Genomic DNA, 23,621 nt, shown 5'->3' on the forward strand with positions numbered 1-23,621 from the left:
CCACTGTTCTTTTTTTATGGCCCTCTTGGCTCCAAATTACATAAATAAGTCCCTCCAGTTTTTCACAAATCCGCAAAATTCACAAATAAATCAGCAAATCCCCAAAGTTTTTCTGATCTTATTGCAAATGCTTCTCAAAGTTGGTCAAAAACGTTGGGTTTAAGTGACTGCCGCTAGTTATAATCCGTAACCACTAAGTCGAGTAATAAAAAGTCACATTTAACATCATGCATTAGCGCAAATATCAAAAAAGTTCTTACAAATATTTCTAAATCAACATGAACATTGTCTGTACATCCTGCAACATAGTAATATATAAATGTTTCCCCTTTCTTTCTAAGAGGAAGAGTTGTGTCGAACATTCAGGACTCACCCATGACGACTGAATTAATCATTTTCCCTTCAAATGTTTCCATCTGACACGACTTTCCTGAGAATTACTCGTTTGTTTAGTCATTGGATTATTTTCTTTTCCTGCTCGTTTTCTGCTCCATTTAACTCTTTAAAACTCACCTGAAAAACAACAAATAGACTGAAACAAAACCACACAACATCCTTGAAAAAGCTTGAATTTCAATGAGGCTAAACTTGGAATGCATATATATCCTCACTGTCTGAAGTGTCTGAAGTTAAATCAGACCAAATTTCTCTTGATCTAGCTCAGGTAGACTAATAAAAAATATTCTACTTACTAAACGCCAGGAAACTTGGCAAAAAAAATGAATTATTTTTGATAACTTTCTTGAGCCAGTCAGTTGTAGGGTCAGACATTTCAAAACATAAAATTTTGTCATATTTTAGTTTACGTTGTCCCTGCTGTCCAATGTAGAATACAGAAATAAGCTGCATCATAAAAAAGTCTTCTTTTGTTCATTGTGGTCCTGGAAAAGTTTGAAAACATACAAGTTTGAAAAATTGTACTGTGGAAAAAGTTTACAAACCTGAATATGAGACATTTTTGTCTGGGTTCTTTGCCAATATATCTTACTCAGACAAACAGAGCTGTTGGGTCAAATATCACACACACACACACACACACACACACACACACACACACACTGCACTGCAAACAGGAAGTGATGTGGCCATGCAGGCCCTGATAAATGCAGTGGGAGTGTCAGTGGTGACAGCAAACAGGACTGTAGAAACATTGGAAACATCCTCCTGAATTTCTGACAGATTGTAGGTAAGAAGAGAAATTCACCGTTTTCTCTCTTTTTAAAGCAACATTAAGTCTCTTTCACACACACAGATCAAGCTCATTGAACGGTTTGAACGTCACCTTTAAAGCTTTTTATGCTTTCGGACTCGCGTGTACTTCCTCTTGTGTGCAACAGTGTGGTTCGCTTTACGCCTGCAGAATGATGATTGCAAATGGTTGCAGCAGGAGATCAGTAATCCAATTTCACATTAAAACGAAATAAAATCTAACTTAATTTGTGCAGAAAGTTTGCAAAACAGATATATCTGTGGTTCTAGATTAATTAGATACAGAAATGTCTCAGTTTATGTAATTTTTTTACTATTTTTTAAGTCCACAGTGACCATAGTTACATTTTTTTTTTTGGACGTTTTAAGACAAAATATTGAATTGGATGCAGTGGCTGTAATACCAGTGATGACCACATAGAGGCAGCAAACTAAAGGAAATAGGGATGTTTATGTTGTCTGGCTACTGATAAATGAGATTTATCACAGATTTAAACCTTTAAAACAAAATGCAGCATCTTTGTTTTCGCTTTGTAATTCTCTGCAGAGAACATAAAACGTTCTAATTTTAAGCAGAAATTGCACTATATCTCATTTGATACAATATTTACAGATTATAAGTTAATTAATTGCCAGTTTTCTTGCATATTGGGACTTGTGATTTGCTCCAGGACGTTAATCTGGTGTGAAAGTTGAACTTTGACGCTCCGTGTCGACGACATGTGGAATCCTGAGCAGGCCAAGGCAAGCAGGTGAACGGCAATGTGTTTATTGGCTGCAGACCTGTCTGCGCATACCAAGGTGATGCACAATGAAACTCTGACAGCAGCAATTTAACAACTCTGCCCATCTGAAATTAAATCTGCACCGTCAGCAGAGATGAACTGCAGCAAAGTAACCGCAGGGATCATGAGGTGATGATTTCTGTCTTCAGGACGGAAAAGTGTGGTGTTAAGATTTTAAAAATGTTCATACACACAGCAATCAGTTTGAATAAAGTAAGTGAAATAAACCGCAGCTCCTCTGTTGATGATATGTTCTCTGTTGCAATTAATCAATTAATCACATGATAAAATTAGAATGAGCTTGTCAAATGAAAAGTACGCAGAACATACTTTTCATTCATTTCATTTCAATTCTTTTTTTAGCCAAGAATTCGATTAATCACCAGAATAATCAATTCCTACAACAATAGTCATTTATATGGTTCTCATACAGATGAACATTCAGCTGTCTAGTCTTTAGAAAAGTGAAAATATTGTGTGTGAGTGAAAAAGGAGCGGTTGTTCTCACAAAACGCTGCGATGAATTATTCATCAGTTGACATTTTGGATTTCAGTGGTTTGTTGTTTCTGCTGAAACGTTTTCTCAGTTCACAAGAGGAGCAGAAAGCAAGTTTTAAACACTTGGTTCATTTATCTGCTGCTTCTAAGTGTTTTTAAACAACGTCACAACGGTGATTCAGGACGCCTGGAGAAATATGAGGAAAATAATTGAGATGAATCTCAGATATTTTCTAGAAAAATAACTGGACATTTCTGTTTCAAAAGTCAAACATTTCAGAAGTTGTCTGAGTTTGAAATGTTAAAAATTGAAACTCATTTATTTTCATATTTTCCTGGAATATTTCAGATTCATCTCAAAAATTCAAGGTTTCTGAAATTTTGAGATGAATTTGTAAACTCAAATTGAACCTCCTGCAAATTTTAGTTTTTTTTTTTGTTTTTTTTTGATACTATGACATTTTCTAATTTTTTTCTGGAACATTTCTGAGATTGATCTCAACATTTTTGAGCTTTTTTAGAAATTCTTTGAGAATAATCTCAACATTTCCCAGTTTTTTCTAGTAATGTTTTGACATTTCGTACTCAGAAATCTTCTTGTTTTTCTCCCCTTGAGATGAATCTAAAAATTGCAGATTTTTTTTCTAGAAATTCTTTGACTTTTCAAACTCAGATATTTCCTTCTTTTTTTTAGAAATATTTTGAGATTAATCTCAACATTTCTTGAGTTTTTGCTTGCAGATTTTTGACATTTCAAACTCAGAAATGTTCTTGCTTTTCTAGAAAACCTCTAAGATTAAGCTAAAAATTTCTGATTTTTTTCTAGCAAATTTTTGACTTTTGAATCTCAAAAATGTTGGAGTTTTTTGGCAAAAATCTGCCCCTATTTGGATGATCCAACCAACTTCTTGACAGTTCTGGAAACTGTCCACTCTGTCTTTTCTCTGCCTTGTTTTTGTTTTTGAGAGAGCATCCCAGCAGAGAGAGCAGTAGGCGGTGAACCCACACCAAAGCAACAATCCCTTTCTCTGTCTCCGTTTCTGCGACTCCTTCCCCCTCTACCTGCTCCAGGTGGGAGGGAGGAGGAGCCAGAAGGAGCTGATAGGTGTTCGCGCTGCGAGGCCTGCGGGTGTGTTTGAGGGAGAGTGAGAGAGCAGAACAAGACCTGATATTATAATTTGGATCCAACATTTACTCTGGAAGTGTTGTTGTTAGAGCGGACAGGGGGTTTCAGCTGAGGAAGGAAGGGAGGGAGAGGCAGAGCGACGGCGGGGAGATGAAGTCTCTGAGGCTGAAGGAGTTGTCCAACTCAGATTTGTACAGGCGAAGGCAGGAGAGGCCGGACAGCTATGGAGGGCTGGCGAGAGACAGGTGAGTGGAGGCCTTTCAGAAACTTCATTTTCTGTCAACAGAGGATGAGATCCAGTTAGAAATGCTGCCATGACCCGCCAGTAATGGCCGTTTTCATCTGTTTAGAAATAAATGTGGAGAACAGGAAGGTGTGAACCAACATGCAGTACGGCTGAAACAATTAATCGAATTCACCGTGATTAATCGAGTTTTGAAATAATTATTTAGTAACCGATTAATCGCTAACTGGATTATACAGTCTCTAATATTCAGTTAGACTTATTTAATAGGAACAGACACACATTAAAATAGACAAACCGAATAAAACAGTTCATATCATGGTTTTTATAGTGTAATCTAATTTGTAGCACTTGTCCCTAAACAATATACCTAAAAACTATTAAATGATAGTAATTTAAAATAATAAAACGTATTGATAACGTGTGTTTTCGGTAAATATGTGATTTACTGAAAAAACAACAATTTTGCAGCAGTAATTAACCCAAAGCTGAACAAGAAATATCAATATTTAGCATTTTAGATGAAAACCCTTCCTTATGCCCATAACTCCTCAAACGTCTCAGTTTTAGCTCCACCTGCTTCAAATACTGTTAAATCCTCCTATTAAGCACCTTTTGTTATTAAGTTACTGGTTAATTGGAAAAATAATCAACCGATTAGCCCTACAGTTTAATGATGTTAAGTGAAGCAGATATAACTTATTTAAATAGTTATTTAGCTGCAGAGTCCAAATTAAAAGAAGTTGAAAAACATGCAAGACGGTAACTCTGAACTACCAAAGGAGTAGATTGGTGAAACAAATCCAGATTTTACAGAAATGAAATCCTCAAAAACAGAAATTTTAATTATTCCATTAAATTGATTTATTGCCTCATTTTACTTGAAACCTTCACCCGTTTCTATAGCAAACAGTCGTTTAATCATCCCTCAACTTTATCTTATTGTTTTCAAATGTAATTACTTGTCATATATTCATGTTTTAAAAAACCCACTTAACGTGTCGGATGGATCCGTCCAGCCTTCTGAACCGTAGTGGTGGCTGGCCGTCAGTTTCGCTTTCGTTAGGTTGAGCTGATTGAACGATTGAGTTGTTGTTGTTTTTAATCACTGAGACATCCTTGTAGATAAGTCCTTACCCGTCTGCTGCGTACCGACCAGAACGGATAAGCTGCTACCTGAGTGGAGGGTTTGATCAGTAAACACCGCAGCTGATGGTTGAACTCTCCTGGCTGGAGTTCAGTAACGTCAGGAGATTTTTTGCAACGTTTGTTTGCTCAATATGATACCATCAGCGTCTCTCTGGTGTTCTGTTCTTTGTGAAACCCCCCGTCTTTCGCCACACCTTTCCAGCCCTCTGTGTGTCAGAGACGGATCCTGAAGAGGCCTGAGGAATGTTGTAATTTCAGGAATGTGGACATAAAGATGGAGCTCCTGCTCCAGGGTGTCCGCGGTTAACCCGCTAACGCTTTCTGGTGGATGAGGAAGTTTTGTTTTCGTTTGTTCGGTACTTAAATCTTTAGAATGAAACTTTTAAAAAGTTCATTACATCTGACTTAAACAAAACAAAACAGATACGCTTTTAAAGATCTTTCAAACTTCTTCCTTCAACTTCCTTTAAATCTTTACCTGACCGAATACAGTGAAGTTCATGCTTAAAAAGGAAAACCATTGAAAAAGAACGACTAGATTAGGCCTGGATGAAAATCACCGTTCCATATCTGTCTTTCAATACTTATTTATTTATTTTTTCTTTTAAATATCTGAAATACCATCAAACTGGTGACGTGTCAGTTCCTGTTTTATCTACAGTTTCCTCTCAAGTTCTTGTATTATTTTTTTTCCTTTCACGCCACAGTGTTATTTTATTTTCAAGCAAAAATATAGATTTCTGCTTTTATTTTTAATTACGTCAGTTTTGGTCCTCCAAAGAAGACGCATATACAAGGGAAAAGTAAAAGGAGGAGACGAGGCACTAAGAAAAGAACAAACGCTTGTATAAGGAAAAGACAAAACTAAATGTATACATTTCTTGATGAAATTATGAGAAAAATGTGGAGTAAAAATCAGAAAAAATGTGGGGATCTTCTGATTTTGTATGTATTTTGCATATTTGTGAAAAATAGGAGTGACTTTTTGATATAATTTGGAGTCTAGAGGGCCACTTAAAAAGCTACAGCGGTCTAGATTTGGCCCCCGGGCCTCCAGTTTGACACATGTGGTCTATGGGTGGATGTTTTGGCAAACTCCTTCTGTTTTCAAATGTTATTATTTTATAGCCAGACTCTGACTTCTCTGCTGTCCTCCTTCGTTTTCGAGATGTTTTTGATCAATAATGTTACACAATACTTTGTTTTTGTCCGTCACATATGATATCAATAAGGTTGCCTGCAAAATATGAAAAAATAAAAAAACTCATCAGCGTTAGGAATGTTTTTCCACAGCACTGCATGTCCAAGATTTGCTCATGAGAAAATACATTGTTTTATCAGGCAGCTTAAGCTTTTTCTGATCTCAGTTAAATCTGTAACAGAAACTAAAGATGAAAAAGTCTGTAAACTATTAAGGACAAAATAAATCTAGCATGAGATGTTATCCTCTGATGCACATGATTTCCTCGCCTGGAAGTGAAATAGAAGTGGACCGCTGATGGTGCGGGTCAAAAGGTCCCTTGAGGCCGATTGTGCAGAACAATAGAAACGTTAGTCATGTGTTGTTTGCCCAGTCACTGGTTCGGTGTGTGACTCGGTTTTATGCGATCGTGTAGCTGTCCGTGCTTGTGTTGGCACAAACGTACTTGAAGCTCTGCCAGGGGCAGGAAAGTTTTGCCCCAGCAGCTCTCCTGTCTGTGTTGCCATGGCTGCTGTTGACTCTGGGAGAACAGGTGTGTGACCTGGGCGTGTTTGATTTGTGAGCCTTCAGCAGAGGAAAACAGACCCGTGACTTGAGTCTGCACACTTCAGTGTGCTGTGATCAAATCCATTAGGCCATTAGATAAGCTTCAGTGACGTATTTCAGCTGGTTTGTTTCCTATTCTCTCCCAGCATTTTGACGGGAAATTGTTCTTTTCTAATTTTTTTAAAGACTGTTTGAAATTACAGCATTATATGTCAAAGTTTCATATCAAATTGATTTTCTAAATAGCTTCAAAATGCATGAAACTGTGATTATATTTAATTTTTCTACTAAAACCGGAATGACAGAAGTCTCTAGTTCGGTGGTTTGGTCTTAACTAGCCCTATTTTTGAAGGACATATTATTTACGGAGACTTCATATCTCATTTTGTTGTTTATTGTTTGTTTTGTTTATTTATTTTGGATATTTAAAATGTATTCCAGTTCCTCTGATAAATTTCTTGATCTTTGTTTGGCATAATGGCATTACTATGCCATTAACATTAAATTATTTGAAAATAATCTCGAAACCACAGTAATATAATTTATCACAATAACTTCTGGGCCAATTTATCGTCCAGCAAAATTTGTTATCATGACAGGCCTACCAGTAACAACTGAAAATAACTTAAATTTCATGTTTTAAAGGGTGTAATACTCCTGTTACTCATGGGTTTCAATACATTTAGTTGTATCCACTCCCTGCTTTACAATCAATCATTGAAACTGTCATGATCCCTGCGGTCTGGTACATTGTGCAGCTTTAGTTTTTTTATTGACTGTATGTCAAGGAAATTAAGGAAATTATTGCAGAAAATGTCTCCTAACTCAGAAATGTCTGAAGAAGAAATGGCAGCATTCCAAAGTACTAAAAGTTTATTGCACCAACATTTTTTAGTAAAGTGTTGCAGGCCTGAGCTTCAGAAATAAAGTTAACAAGACAAAACATGAAATATCTTCAGCTCATACTTGCTTCCCAGTAAAATGCAACACAGTTTTTTCATCACAGTTATCCATCTAACGCTGCTTGTTAGTAATAAAGACAATCCTTGAATTGCGTACTGGAACAGTACGCAATATTCCCTGTCATTCCCAAAATGTTGCATGGATGACCTGACCTTTGACCTGCATTGACTTGGAGAGAAGCCTATCTCCCCTGTTTTTGACAGTTGCTGGAGCTTTTTTAAGCCAAAGTTGACAAACGTATCAACACATGTTCTCCATGTGTCTTCATCTCAGCAGCAATAACGAGCAAATTGCTTCCCCTTGACCATTTCGATTTATTTTGTTTATTTTGGTATGATGGATTTCACCATATGTCCCTACATTGAATATGTGGATTACACAGAGATCTGTCATCCTTCCTTTGGAAAAACTGACTCATCATCTTAACCAGAAATCAGACATATTTTTGAAACTTTGGGTCCTTTTGAGTCTTTAGTCCCTAAGATTTTAGTTTGTTTTTGTTTTTATTTTTTGGGTTGTTTTCTTTTTTTACTGTTTATTTATTTTTGACAGGTTTTTTTTCTTGTGTGTGTGCGTGTGTGTATGAAGCAGCACATGATTCTCTTTTGTTCTTTGTGTTGTAACTGATCTAAAATTAAGAAAAACAATTTTAAAAAATCATAAACTAGCATGATGCAAAAAAAATTTTTCCACGTTTCATTTGACCATAAAATTGTGAAAATTGGAATTACAAAAATTAATTTGCTTAATGGAAGCATGCCAATAAAATGTGCGTATTTTGCAAAACTGCAACTGAATCACCCTCTGTTGCCCGGCTGGCGACCTGTCCAAGGTGACCTCTCACCTGCCGACAGCAGGAAATAGGCACCAGCACCCCTCCCAACCCCAATGGGATAAGGGGAGGGAGGGATGGATGGATGGATGGATGGATGGATGGATGGATGGATGGTCACTTTGACTGATACAGAAAAACTGAACTGACTTGAAATACTGAAATTGCAAAATTGTGATTTTTTTTTTCAATATTGGCAGAATATAGAAAAAGTTTAATTCTATTCGAAACGCGTCTAGTTTTGGTAAAACCACCTCATCCTAGCATAAAAACTTTTGTTTTAATCAAAAAACATTAACCCTTGTCCAAATAGCTGTTTCCATTGAACAAATTTATTTTCATTATTCCAATTTGTGCAACGTTCTGGTGAATGGAAACACAGCGACTCACTTCAAGAGAAACCAAATGAGCTTTGAGAATCTCTATGCTGGATGTCACAACAACATGTAATCTATTTTGCGGTTTGCGTGCCTCAGAGGGCCCGGACTTAAAGACTAATATGAATATCTTTGGTTTGTTTCCACTTTCGGCAGAGCGTGCAGAGGAAGGATGGAGGCACATCAAATGTTAATCATAGCTGCATTTTCTGTGTGGTCTCATCCCTTTCATTTTGCTAAACAGTCATTTAAGTAATAACCAAGTCTGCATGGGGAGTCTGGTTTGGGCTTTTCAAAATCGTCCTATTTAAAGTAATTTTTCACCCAGTCGTAAACAGGGCTTGCACCGATGTGAGAAAATCCACTTGAACAATACGGCAGGGTGGACACCCGATAACTGGCTGCTGGATTCTAGGGTGGAGTCCTGAGCAGAAATCAAGCTTCCTGTTGAGTGCCCACCCTCTGCCCATTCATCAGTCATCACTGGTTCCCAGTAGGAAACCATTTAATGTTTAGTCCAGTGTGGGTCTGAATGGCAACATTTAAATATGCTAGAAACTGAAGTTTCTCAATTTCCACAAAAAAGGAGAATTATTTACATTTACATAAATTTTACTCCAGTTTTATTGAGCATAAGCGTTATTGTGTTTTATTTTACAGTGACATACTGAACCACAACGGCTGCAGGAAACATTAAAAAAGGGCAATACATCAAATTATTGATAGATAATCCAGAGAATTACTTGTATACTATTTAGGGCTAAAACAATTAGTCAGATTAATAGAAACAATTAACTAAGTTAGTAATTGATTAATCATTAATTGGAGTATACAGAATCTAAAATATACCATTTGCTGAAAAAATGACGCACTCAAGCAGTAATTAACCCAAATATATAAAAATATATATACATTTTGCACTTTAGATTAAAAAAAATCCTTCTTTGTTTGTAAATCTGCTCAACCAAAAGCTCCTCAAGTGTGATAGTTTTAGGTTTACCTGGGTCAAATTATGTAAAATTATCCCATTAAGCACATTTTTCTATCCAGTTATTGATTAGTTAATTTAAATAATAGTCAACAGATTAGCTCTAAACTTTGCTGATGAAACAGAAAATGGCTTAATCAAGTATTTATTAGCTGCAGATGTGTCCTTTGCTATGTAATATTAAGGTAATAAGATGTTTACTGCCTTTTTTTAAAAAAGTTCTTGAATTATTTCTATATTTTTTTAAGTGGTTACATAAAAAAATCTGCAGAATGTTTTTTTTTTTTTTTTTATCCAATTACTCGATTAATCACTGGGAAAAAATGATAGAATGATTGATTCCTAAAATAATCAACACTGGATCAGTGTGAAACTATTTTAAGCAATATTAAATCAAATCAATATCAAATCAAACTGTGACCGAAAGGAACTTTTTAATAAAGCAACCAATATTTAAAAAGAAAAATACAACACAAAACTTTGGTGATTTGAAATCAAACACACAAACGTTGAATAATATTCAACGTTTGTGTGTTTGATTTCAAATCACCAAAGTTTATTATAATATGAGTATATGTAAGTTTTTTTTTAACGCCTTTTCTCTGAATAAAGACAAATATCAGGTGTGCAAGAATGTCTTCTGCCATCTTGTGTTGCCATGGCAGCATCAACAGAAATAACTTAAACGGATAAACAATGTGATAAGGAGGAACCTGTGGATATTATTGGAACCTTACAGATAATCCTGAGCATCCTCTTCATCAAACTGCTATACAACAGTAGTCTTCAGTCAGAGGCTTCTTCAGATTTGCTGTAATACAGACAGCTACAGGAGCTGCAACTCTTTGAAGAAATCTGTATAATATGAGTTAAAACGTTTAATTTTCTTCAGGGATTAAAGTATTACTGACATAAATTAGAGGAAATTGTCTGAAATTGTAAATATTTGATAATTCAGCATTTTAGCTGAAAAAATAAAATAGTTTGTTGACCCGTGTCAATAGAGACAGCCGTCTCTCTGTGTATACAATCTGACATATATACACAAAACAGCAGCTGCCATCACCTAGTTTGGAGTTGAGGCTCCAATGAACATCTATTTGTAGAATGGAGTCATGAAGACACTCAGATGCGTCTCAGCTGGACAGACACACACACACACACACACACACAGGGCTTAGACATCATGACGTAAACTCCAGCTTTCGTTAATAAATCCTTCGTTCTGCTGTAAAAACGGATCGGCTGCTTCTTCTCCGTTTGAGCGTCGAGCTTGTTTGTCTCGCTGGAGAGTATTTCCGGATCTGGCCTGGAGTTGTTTTGATGCTTTGCAAAGTGGTCGTTAATTTGTGGAGCCGGTTGAGCACAACCACATAAAGAGCTGTCTATCTACCCAGATTTTAGGGTTTACAGGAATGCCGTTGCTTAGAGCGTTGTGGGATTTTGAAGGATTAAAATATTTTATAATTGATCCAAATAGTTTCCCTGTTGGGTTTTAGACTTGTATTCAAGCTGAACCGGCTCTGACTCTGGAAATAAACGGCTCATAACTAAGCACATTAAGCACAGGGTTAAGTTGTTATTAGAAAGGTGAACATGAAGTTGAAGTTTGCAATTAAAATTAAAGAGCTAATTAGGCGCTGCTTAGTGAGGGCATTGCAGCCAAACGGGTCACATGTTTAACTGTTTCGAATATCCTGGTACTTGTGCAACAGCAATTTGTATGAATAATGAGAAACAACCATATCAGGGTCAGATCTCCTTGGCTAAACTTGTGTAATAAATACAATTTACACTAAAGCTGCCTCTTTTATATTATTAGAAAGAGGTATTGTATGGAGGAATTTTTCTGCCATAATCCAAGAGCACACATTTTCAGTCTGAAAGCAAGATTTCATGCCTTTCTTCTCAAAATGTGTAATTCTTGTACTCAAAATTTCTGCTGTCTTTCAAATATTCACTGTGCTTTCTCAAACCTACAATAGTAGGCATGCAGGCGCACCCACTACAATTAAACAAACGCACCCAGTACAACGCTTTAATTCTATTGGCTGAGTGGTTACCAGGCGACGGTACTCTATTGTTCCAAGTGAGCAGAAAATGATTCTCAAGCGAGCAGAGAGGTTTGCAAGCTTGAATTTGATCCGAGCAGAGACAAGTTTTGACTGCGAGAACTAGAAAATACACTAAATTTTTAGGAACTTCTTACACCCTGCTGTGAATCTTATGACTTCACTGTAGCAAGCTTTGAGTCTTCTTTGTTCAACACCGACTTCCACACTGAAGAGTGTTCTTGCCACAAAGAGTTTTCACTTAGATATGGTGCATTTTAAACTGGATTTATCAGTTTAGGATCAATGTCGACTGGTCACTTGTCAACATGAAAAATCTACTGTTTGATCACTATTTATTTTAAAAGTAACGGTAACACTTTATTTGAAAGGATGTGCATAAGACTGACATAACACCTATCATAAACATGAAAGAGTCTTTCTGAATGTTTGAATATTGTCATCATGAAGTGTCATTCGATAGGTAATTTTATTTATATAGCACATTTTAAGCAACAAGGCAATTCAAAGTGCTTTACATGAATTAGAAGGAAATACAAACAAAACAACAAAACCAAAAGAAAGACAAGGTAAAGTACATATTGGTTCCCTATGTTTAATAAGAATAAAAATAAGTAGTCCGTAGTTTATAAACTGGTAAGGGTTTCTCTGGATTCTTGTTCTGATAAAACTAAATGTTGGTTCTAGTGTTGTGGGTGGAGTTCTAGATGTGTACAATATAAAGCTAAATGTTGGTTCTCCATGTTTGACTCTTGTTCTGCATCAGGTAGACGTTACTTTCTAAGTTTGTTCTAGATTTGTAAACTAACGAGTCTCTCTACGTCCTGTTCCGATGTTAAACGTATAAAGCTAAATGTTGGTCTAAAGCAGGGGTGCCCAAAGTCGGTCCTCGAGGGCCGGCATCTTGCATGTTTTAGTTCTGGTGGTACTTAGGCAGGGGTCCCCAAACTACGGCCCGCGGGCCGGATCCGGCCCGCCTCCTCGTTTGGTCCGGCCCCCTGAACAATACCAGAGAGCATTCAGTGTTTTTTTTCATATATATGTGGATTTTTCTTCAACCACCAGGGGGGCTCTTGAGCAGATATGAAACTTAGTTTCCCTCAGTGGAATATATACTAGTCAGTACCAGTCACCGTTTCGCTCACGGTTTTTTTCCATTTGCATTTTGGGTAAAAATCTATCTACAAACGCGAATATGTCGTCAGCAGTAATTCAATGCCGCGTCAACAAAACTTTTCTAAGGTTTCTTTCTCGAAAAACTAAGACCGGCCCCCGACCAGAAAAAGGAACAGTCATGTGGCCCTCGCAGGAAAAAGTTTGGGGACCCCTGCTCTTAGGCCTTCTAACGAGCCATCATTTGATCCAGGTCCGTTAAACCAGGGAGAGAACTAAAACATGCAGGATGCCGGCCCTCAAAGACCAACTTTGGGCAAACCTGGTCTAAAGGCCAAGTACTCCACAGTTTATAAGCTAAATGTTGACCCTTTTAATCGGTTTTAATCCATCTGTGCTTAAGAAATGTCATTATTTACCAAAAGACACTGCATGACAACATCCGTAAACATTCATAAAGACTCATTAATGTTCATGACAGGTGTTATGTCATGTTTATGCCAGTGTCATGTCAGTTCTTCATAAGTGTTACCAAAGTCATTTAAAGTTTTCCATCTAAATCAGAATGGTGAGCTTGATTGACGTTATCCGGCTTGCCTCCCGAAACACTTTCTGCAGTTTTGTTTTGCTCAGTGATGTCAACCAGATGATGAAACGGTCGTAGTGATTAGTTTGCCTGTTGCTCTTTTCTTAGTGTCTCACTTGTTTACCTCAAGCTCCAGCTGCTAAACACAAAAACTTGAGTCAGTTGAGGAAACTGTTGAAAAATGAAACGAGGACACGTGTTTGTGTGCATCATTGTGACACAGTGACCTCTGTCTGCACAGGCGTCAGTCAGGGTGGGCTCTTTATTTCAGTATCCTGCCCAAGAATAGCCACCGAGTGACGGGAGGGGAGGCTGATAGTGTGTGTGTGTGAATAAGAGAGCAACAGGGGGAATGAGAGAACGAGGGAGTGTTGAGTCCATCAGTGACGGAGTCTGTGTGTTTGAGACAAGTAGAGAGAGGGAGAGATTTCCCAGCACAGTTTGATCGGCACCTCGGTTCTCCCTCCCGCTGCGTGAGTTACGGCTCCGACACTTCCAACGATCACAGAGGATTTTACCCAGAGCCCAAGGAGTTGACTCAATCTGCCGGAGATGAGCGTGGAAATGAACGGGCGCGCCCTGCCACCTTCCATACCTGAGGATGGCGAAGCCCCGGACCACATCCGCCACGGAGAGATGAACGGCTACCAGAGGCTTCAGGCTGGGGACGGGGGAGAGGCTGAGCTCCCGGTGTCCAAGTCCCAGAGACGGAAGAGTGACGTCAAAGTCTATAAAGAGTTCTGTGACTTTTATGCTCGCTTGTAAGTAGTGCTAGAAAATTGGAACAGAAATTCAACAAATCTGGTGGTGAAAGTTGTTTTTTAAAACATAAATGTGTATTGATATGAGAAGTAGTTAAACTTTCTTCTTGCTGATGAAAAAGGTCAATTGGTATCACATTAAATCCAACATTTTCATATATTTAGAAGGTAAAGAATGTTGAGGTCGTATTTGCCGTCACGTTATTAGCTTAAGTCCGATCCGACTGCAGTGCTGCAGAATGTGAGGAATTCCTCCGTGGAGCTGAAGCGGACAGTCTGATTAGCTCAAGCTGCTGTTTGTGCAGAGATATCTGGACGCTACAGGAGGGAACGCACAGGGAGGGCTATTTTCGTGCCAAACGGGGGGAGAGTTGTTATACAAAATGGCATATGCCAGCTGGCATTCAGAATATGTGCGCTTGAGAGACAGCAGAGCTAAATATACATACTGCATTTCTAAACTGTTCATCACCTGATGCAGGAAAGCATGGGCATTAGGTCACCTGCAGGATTTGGATCAAAGCTTTTTGAGGAGATTATTATTATTATTTTTTATGAATGAGTGAGGTAACTACCAACAGGTACTTAATTTGTATTATTAGTTAGAAAATTGGTAATATTACCAATTTTACTAGTAGTACAAATAGTAACATTTTTACCTGGCTGCAGTAAAAAAAACAAAAAAACTTAAAAATGAGTTAAGTTATAAAAATGTAAATTTTTATGGAAAGTCAACTTGATGTAGTAATGTAAAAACTTAAGTAAAATTCCTGTTAACTAATCATTTTTAGTTTAATATAATAAGACAGTTAAGGAAATATCTTAAGTGTTTTGAACTTGACAATTACAGTTACTACAACTTCACTGAGTCAAAGCAACAAGACAACTAGCATATTTTTTACAGTGTGCCGTTCATCTGTTATGATGCTGATTATAAAGTAGCCCAAGTCAGTTGCCTGCATTATTACATCACATTAGAAACCATAAGTACAGTTATTAAAGTTAATGCTATGTATATTGTTGACACCTCAGTTGCAATAAGGAAGTTTGCTGTGCTTAAAATGATTGTTTTCCTGCCTCAATATTCTTATAAAATGTTCTTTTTTTCACTGTGCAATCTGTTTTTTAGAGTGCACCACTCCCTCCTACAGCAAAACATAACATTCCCCTACTGATACTCGGAGTCTGTGACACAATAAACCCAAGACATCATTAGAAAGATGAACTACTGTGCTTTTAACTATATATGTTTCTAACCAACTATTATAAAATGCATGGCATTGTAGAATTGGGTAATTGTATTATTTAATAAGGGTAGCTCAAAATTTGAACAACTGATTATCTGCAGTTTTGGAGGAAGAAGTTACATCGAGTGATGAAGTGATTATATACAGTAATTGTAGGCAGTTGTAGATTTTTTTAAGAGCAGTATTTATGCTCTTTTGGGTTATGTTTGAACAATCAAAGTTATCTAAACAGACGGAAAAGAAATCACTTTTTGCACTTTTAGCAATATCCCAACAGTACCCGAAATAAAAGTGTATAATTTGCTGATGTAGGCACACTAACTAAAAGATTAATTGCTCTAACCCTAAAGCACTAATCATAAACTGTAATGCCGCTAACGCTAAAGAACTACACCAACATTTTGTGGAAGCTAATGCTAAAGCATTAACTTCAGTTCAAATCATATCTGCCTTTGAAAGATTACATTTAATTTTAATTTATATATTATACTCTATTGTATTTATGTTTACATCTTGTTCTGTTTTTTGTGTTCTGTATGTTTAGTCATTGAAATAGTGTAAAAAAAGAGAGAATAGGAAACAGATCTGTACCACGAACTTCAAAATAAGAGCATGAATATTAATGTCTAACTACCAGAATAATTTTTACAGTCAATAATCAAAACTTCAACACAGATTTTGACTTTTATCATCTAAAAATTTACAAAACGGCAAAGGAAATCAGAGATTTAGAATTTATCTGGAAAAATTAATTTAGGTGAAGCCATGTGCGCTAAAGGTTAGCGCTGTTATTAGCCCACTACTAACGATTTCTAACTGCTAAAGGTATTTGGTTTTTATTGGACCCCTAGAAATGCGTTTCAGTTGATATGTGAATCTGCAGGAGCAAATGTTCACCCACACTGTCTTCACAACGCAGTAATTACAATTGGACAATGTGCTGACTTTACTGCAAATCAGAAGTTCAAAGCGTAAAGAATGACATGCTGATGCCACATGGGAATTCATGCTGAACAAGTCTGTGCTTCAAGAAGATGCTTCTCTCATACTTTTTCTTGCTGTCTTCATCTCTTTTTTGTTTGTCCTGTTGATACAGCATATTATTTATACAAATACATGAACCAAAGAAGAAAACACATGGACATGTTATAAAGCAAAGCTCTAAGCAGGCTTTTTACTTCCTGTCACCTTGCAAACTCTTTCCAGGTGCCAGTCTTTTGAGCTGTGAGAACATAACTCTCTGCTTTCTTTCTCTGCCTCATGTGTGAATTTAATTTAGCCGCATGAAAGCAGCTTTTGAGCAGATCCCAACAAAAACTAAGCCAAGAGATATGGAAAATTGGATTAAATTTAATTAGGAAAGGCCTTTTTTCCCCAAGCTATATAAATGTGTTCAGTTTGGCTATGGGTGCTGCTAAAGGCAGATATGAGGGTGGAAATGCCTGAGGGATGTATCACTTCCTCACACAAATCCTTCGGCCAGGGCAGGGCTGTCAGGGTGTTTGATATCAGTCCAAACGAGCCAGAAGAAAAATGTGTATGTGATAATCCTGCAGCAGACTGGACACATCTTGCCTCAAAGTGGTATTTTTACAGCGCATGCCAGCTAAACACCTTTTTAATGCAAGGTGTATGAAATACTTCATACAGCTGCCGTTGTTCACATGTTGATGTTTAGAGTATAACCCAAAAATGAGAACAAATGAATCGTGTTTTTGGACTTCTTTGAGAAAAATCCAGCATAACTAAGTAAAAATTACCAGATGGTTTCACTTTGTGATGATCCTCCATGGTCTTGTGTGTTTATGTGTGTTGCCTTCACACACTGTGCTATTTTGACCTTTTCGAAAGCAGGAAAGCCAGGATTGTTCCTCCAATTGCCCCTCCTCTGTGTTTTTCATAGCAATATGTCTCCCTGCTTCATATTCCCACCTACATCCAGCTTATTGGGTATTAAACTGCAGAGCAGGGACATCTATCTGGATTTTATGTTCTTATTATAAGCATTAAAGTATTTAGATTTAATGTCACCGTTATCAGAGGGCATCTTTGTTTTTTAATGAAAGTCCTTATAAGAAATTAGGTTTTACAGCCCTTTGTGCTCATGAATGACATTGCAATTGCATAATTTCCTAATATCATGCAGCTTTAATCAACACAAAATCTGGAAACAACCACTTGGGCAATCATATTAGCATTAAAGCGCTGTGAGAAAGCACAAAGGCAGCACAATTAAATTATATTACACAATTTCTATTGTTGATGGGAAGATAATTAGTAACTGCTATGCGTTTTTAAAAACTGTTTTTATTGCCTGATGGACTCCAGTCAAAAACTCTTAACAGTTCTGTTCTTACATCAGTGGTAAGGTGATGATAAGTTTGTCATTAAATGCGGTAAAATTCAAAAGAAGAAGATGAGCATGGCTAAAGCAGTGCTAGGCTAAACAGTTGTAGCTTCAGTTTACTTTTACATTCTGTTCAATTTCCTCTCAGTCTCTAACTCAGCACACATTTTAAAGTAAACAGAGCCAAAACAAATGGAGACAAATGCAAAACAAATAAAAAAAAAACACACCTGTGCTATGGAAAGCTTTTTTCTTTCATGAGATAAAATAAAAATGTTGCATCTGGATGGGAGACACAAACTCAGAAAAATAGACCTTCTGTTTGGGTTAGCATTTACATTTCAAAGATTTCTCAGAACGATGAACCAATATTGTTAACATTTTGCTTTTGTAATATAGTTGGGCCAATCACAAACCTCCCCAACACTGAGAAAATCCAAGGCCTGTTTTTCTTTTTTACAGTAACAAAATCAAAGTTTCCATCTCAGACTTTTTTTATTTGCTTCATCAAGATCATCATTGAGTTGTTTTATCTATTTTTGATCAAACTTTTTTTATTTATAATTTTACCACCTCTTTTCAGTGTTATGTTACACAACTATTGTCATGAATTATATTACAGGCATAGAGTCCGAGTCCATGTTGGCTAAAAAAATTACCTTATTGCAATTAAGCAGTACGCGTATTGTGTAGAGTGATTTTGTGATAGTAAATTCAAAGCCATGTAAACAAAAATCTTAAATGAACAACGGTCAAACAGAGTTATTTTTTTATTTCTATTTTTAATTATTTATTTCAAACAGGTTTTAAAAAAAAACAAAAGAACAAGCGGCCAGTATGTCAGGGAAAAACCTGTTCATACGCTGAACAAAATGCATTTATCAGGACTTCAATCTGGAATCCTTACTTATTCTAGTTTAACATTCTACTTCATCCACTCTGTTTCATTACAGACTGAAAAGAGTCATAACTTGAGTTCATAAGAGTTCATACTTCTTGGGCTTGTTTCTTGTGTCTCAGATTTTGAGATTATTATTTCTAAATATTAGAAAATATTACACCCATCCCTGTTGATATAGTGCCGAACATATTTTACTGTGATAAAAAATATTTTATCTGATCAACATTAATCCTGCACATGTTGTTTCTTCCCTGTCCTGTAATCTTAAATCCAATTTAAAAGCCGATGTTTGTCCTCATACCTCAGATTTGATTAGCAGCAGCTTCTTGCTGTGCCAGAAGGACAACATGCGGGTTTTACTCCTCGCTTAGCCTCCCACCCTGATGAACCAGAACCAAAATAAACCTGGAAACTCTTACATCACATGTTCCCTCTCCGCTGTCTCTCTCAGTTTAATCTTCCAGCTGTTATCATGCTGTGGGAAATGTGGCAACAACTTTTTAAACGTTGTTTTATGTGTTCTGGCGTGACCCCAGTTATTGTCCTACCCAAACTCTGTTTACTCCTGGGTTGAATCAACTTATACCAAACCAATAAACCATTCATTCATCATTCATTTTTATTTAAATTATGCCCTTTTTGCATGATTTCAGTGCATTTTGCCCTGATTTATTTATTTTTCTTCATGTTTGTCTTCAGCAACATGGCCAACGCCCTGGCCAACGCCATGTGTGAGCGCTGCAAGAGTCGCTTTGCGCCGGCGGAAAAGATAGTGAACAGCAACGGGGAGCTTTACCATGAGCAGTGCTTCGTCTGTGCGCAGTGTTTCCAGCAGTTCCCAGAGGGACTCTTCTATGAGGTAACTTTCTGTGCCCTGATAAATTAATAAAAACATGCATGAGCCAATAACTCTTAGATGTAAGCTCTCCCTGAGGCAAAATCAGCAGATGCTGTGTAGCACACTTCCTATCTGCTCTGCCTGTGTGTTTTTATGGAGCTGTAAAATTAAATAGATTTACGTTTTTGCTTTTTTTTTTTTGTTACACTTAAATGTTTCAGATCATCCAACAAATTTTAATATCAGATAAAAGTAAATACAAAAAGCAGTTTTTAAATAATTTCATTTAAAAGTAACCTACTATACATCCTTGAACATGTTACAATAGGTCTGTCTATGGGGTAAATAAAACATGTTTGTTACATTTTACACTCGTTTACTCAACGTTTACACTCACTTGTGAAAATGTTGGCAACAGATGTGCAATTATGCAGCCGTACATATTTGAAAAGCATAAGTGGGGCCTCTTGGACATCCAACAAGAATGCAGCAAGTGGTTTCTGGATGGTAAAATCAACAATCAAACACTTTGCTTTTTCCAGCAGCCATTGTAGAGCAAAATCAGCTGAACAAATGTCCTGGAGCTCAGCTTGGGTTGCTAGGTAACAGGCTGGGCTTCACTGGGGTTGCTAGGTGACGAGCAGTGCCTGCTGATGTGGCGTTATATTCCGAAGGCTCAATTTCCAAACACAAAAAAATTAACTTATGGCCAATTAGCGACTGGGTGTTTTTTAAGCAGTTGGGTTGTTTTTGGAAGCAGGAGAAACCCAAATGGATGTATAAAAATATGCAAAATGTTAATTTTGTATGATTGATCCCCTTTAAGGTAAAGAAAGTCATGTGAAAAAAAATCTATTTTACACTAAACGCAATAACTGGTTATGTGTTTGCAATAATTAGACCAGTTTTCTTTCCTATTGAAGGATTTTCAAGCATTTATAAACTCTGCAAAGTCACATAAACTGAACAAAATGTGGTTAATAATAGTTAATCACAAAATGTGAAATGTGAATACCCCTTTTTCCTTAATCAATGAAATAATAATTTTAAAACTTCTTTTTGTGTTTATGGAGGATATCATTGGCTACTTTTGAAATATTTTGGATTGTTTTAATCACAATGTGTAATATGAAGGAGTATTAGTGCCAGGCTAAGAGAAAAAAATTAACTATTCAAATAAAGTCATGGTATTACATGAAAAAAGTCAGAATATAACAAGAATAAAGTCGTTCCCCAGTAACTCAAAAATAATACGAGAATAAAATAGAATACAAGAATAAACTCGGAATACTACCTGAATAAAATTGTAATACTTCGAAGTGGTCATTTTATAACAAAATACATTATAAATTATAATAATTATAATAAACTGAAATGAGGAATGTTGACCATATTTTGAGGTTAGAATTTGGTAATCAAAACTTTGTTTTCATGAAAACAACTTTTTTCTAGTAATTTGACAATTTTCTCTGTTATTATTGTTACTTTACTGTCATAATATTGTTGCTTTACTCGTAATTAAAAAAAATTATGGTAATATGCGCAGTTAGTATAAAACAACATGTAGAAGACTTTTTGGCACACAAATGTTCTGCAGAAGTAAACCAAGGTGATCACAACCTTTAAACAGTGTTGAATTATTAAAAGCTGCTTTTCCAATAAACTATTTCTCCACAGATGTTGAAACAAGGCCAGGTGTTTCTCAGATTCCCCGAACAACACAGGGCCTCTAATGTGAACCACACAACCTGATCAATAGTTAATAGGCATCAAAGACAAGGAGATCAGTTCTTCCTTTCCTTACTGTTCATGTTGCTATAAATACACAGAGATAAAATGAAATCCAGGAAACATCCACAGCTGCAGTTAATTTAATGACAAAGATCAAACTAATTATTTCCTTCTTCATGTTCAGATGTTCTGCTGTGAAATTATTCACATTTTTCTCTGTAATTATCCCCACTATTTGTATTTTATATCATTATTTTGTGATTAAACATCACTTAAACCCCATGTATATTCAACAGTATACATATCTGACTATATATTTGCATGACATTATGAGCAAACATCAATAACTTTTAACATGTTAAAATGCATATAAAAATGTTAAAAGTATTATATGCAACCATTTTGGTGCCTGTTTAAAATGCACTTCAGCACTTTATGCTGGAGTTAAAGTGAGAAACGTTTGAATTACAACACCAGTAATATATTTGTTTTGACAGTTTGAAGGCAGGAAGTACTGCGAACATGACTTCCAGATGCTGTTCGCTCCTTGCTGCCATCAGTGTGGTGAGCATAAACCTTTCTTCTTGTTCAGAACCAAATGAGAACAGAGCTGGATTTTAAGAGCCAAATCGCTTCATTGCTGTTGTTTCTGTAAACGTTTGTTCTCCTCTCAGGTGAGTTCATCATTGGCCGAGTGATCAAGGCGATGAACAACAGCTGGCACCCCGAGTGTTTCTGCTGTGACCTTTGCCAGGCCGTTCTCGCAGATGTTGGATTTGTTAAAAACGCCGGACGGTCAGTGCTAGTTCAGTCATTTACTCTCATATTTAATGTTTGGTGGGTGTGAATGTTCCAATAAAAATACCTCTGTATTTATACAAGAGAATTTACCTAAACCTTATAACACAATTTAACTTTTTATTTTAAAAAAAAATCAGAAAAGCTATAATTCTTTCTACTGTTGCTAAAATAATGGTTAAATGTTGATACTTAAATTTTGATTCATATGGACAGCAACAGAATAAAAGTGTTGAAAATCAGTCCTGTAATCATTTCAGTAAGTAATTGATTTAATCTGATTATTTTAACTGACATATCGTTAGTTCTCATGTCACGTCACACGTCAGTGAACTTTGCCCTTTTCTGGCAGTTGCCATGGAGTTGCTATGACAACAATAAACAAGCCACAAACTTAGAGCTAGCTTTCACGTCGTTCCTAACTTACATGACAACTATTACTCAAACACAATTTGTGAGTATTCCACCTCTATGTAATACTAAGATAAATATCAGTGATATTTACTGTAGTTACTTACTGCCGATGTAGCAAAATTAGCTTAGCTAATGTAGCTTTTAGCTGCTAGCTAACACGGACGTGTAACCTACATGTATGTTACTATTATATCCGTGCTCTGCCTGTCACCTGAACCTTGTTATTCACACGAAGAGTTCGTAAGTCCATTATAAGTAATGGACTCATGTTTAAACATTGTTTGTATTCGTTCATGGATTTCAGTCTCCATGGTGTTCACGAAGTAGTTAACTGGATCGGCAGCTTGTCCACGTCGTCTGATACATTTTCCTTCTCTGTCTCATACGGGTAAATCCCGACAGCAGTGATTTTGTTCTTGTATCTTTCTCTTACACATTGGTCAAAAGTGTCCATATATTTTCATTTTGTTCGTCTCCAAACCATGGGTCCAGTGTGCATTGCGCATGTGTGTGGGAACTATATATATTTTGTTTTAAAAAGTGTAACCTGTGCTTTAAGATTAGAGCTAATTATAGAATAAACACCCCCTAAATGTATTGCTAGTATTTAATTATAAGTGCTTATTGCTTTGAATATCATACTGTTTATACCTTCTGGATGCTCAACTCTTTATAAACAGAAACTCTGTTTTGAGCTGATCTTAGATGAGCTTAAGATGAGACATTTATGTGCTCCAAAGAATAGTCCAATTAAACCTTAATGTCCTAAACCACATTAATAGAATGACTTTAATGTTTTGGTGCAAGTTGTTACTTTGTTACTGGTTTGTATCCAGTATTGACTGTTCTGCTTGAAATGACCCATGACTTTTATCTGATATCACTCTGTAAGTCA

General features: G+C 36.5%; 1 protein-coding gene across 8 annotated transcripts in view; it reads left to right on the plus strand.

The window, feature by feature from the left end:
* Positions 1–23,621, plus strand: part of LOC103141489 (LIM and senescent cell antigen-like-containing domain protein 1) — a 40,166-nt gene that overhangs the window by 2,755 nt on the left and 13,790 nt on the right. Inside the window, exons 1-4 of one of the 8 annotated variants that reach the window (XM_016673885.1) lie at positions 3,636–3,863; positions 19,639–19,804; positions 22,012–22,078; positions 22,189–22,309. In XM_016673885.1, the coding sequence (XP_016529371.1) occupies positions 3,769–3,863; positions 19,639–19,804; positions 22,012–22,078; positions 22,189–22,309 (449 nt within the window). In that variant the 5' untranslated portion in view covers positions 3,636–3,768. Of the gene's footprint in view, positions 1–3,635; positions 3,864–13,977; positions 14,451–19,638; positions 19,805–22,011; positions 22,079–22,188; positions 22,310–23,621 lie in introns of those variants that run through there. The other 7 variants (XM_007557158.2, XM_016673884.1, XM_016673886.1 and 4 more) reach the window with 7 other exon arrangements.

This window comes from Poecilia formosa, unplaced genomic scaffold (genome assembly GCF_000485575.1).
Source record: "Poecilia formosa unplaced genomic scaffold, Poecilia_formosa-5.1.2 Scaffold84, whole genome shotgun sequence".
In the NCBI taxonomy this organism is placed as follows: domain Eukaryota; kingdom Metazoa; phylum Chordata; class Actinopteri; order Cyprinodontiformes; family Poeciliidae; genus Poecilia; species Poecilia formosa.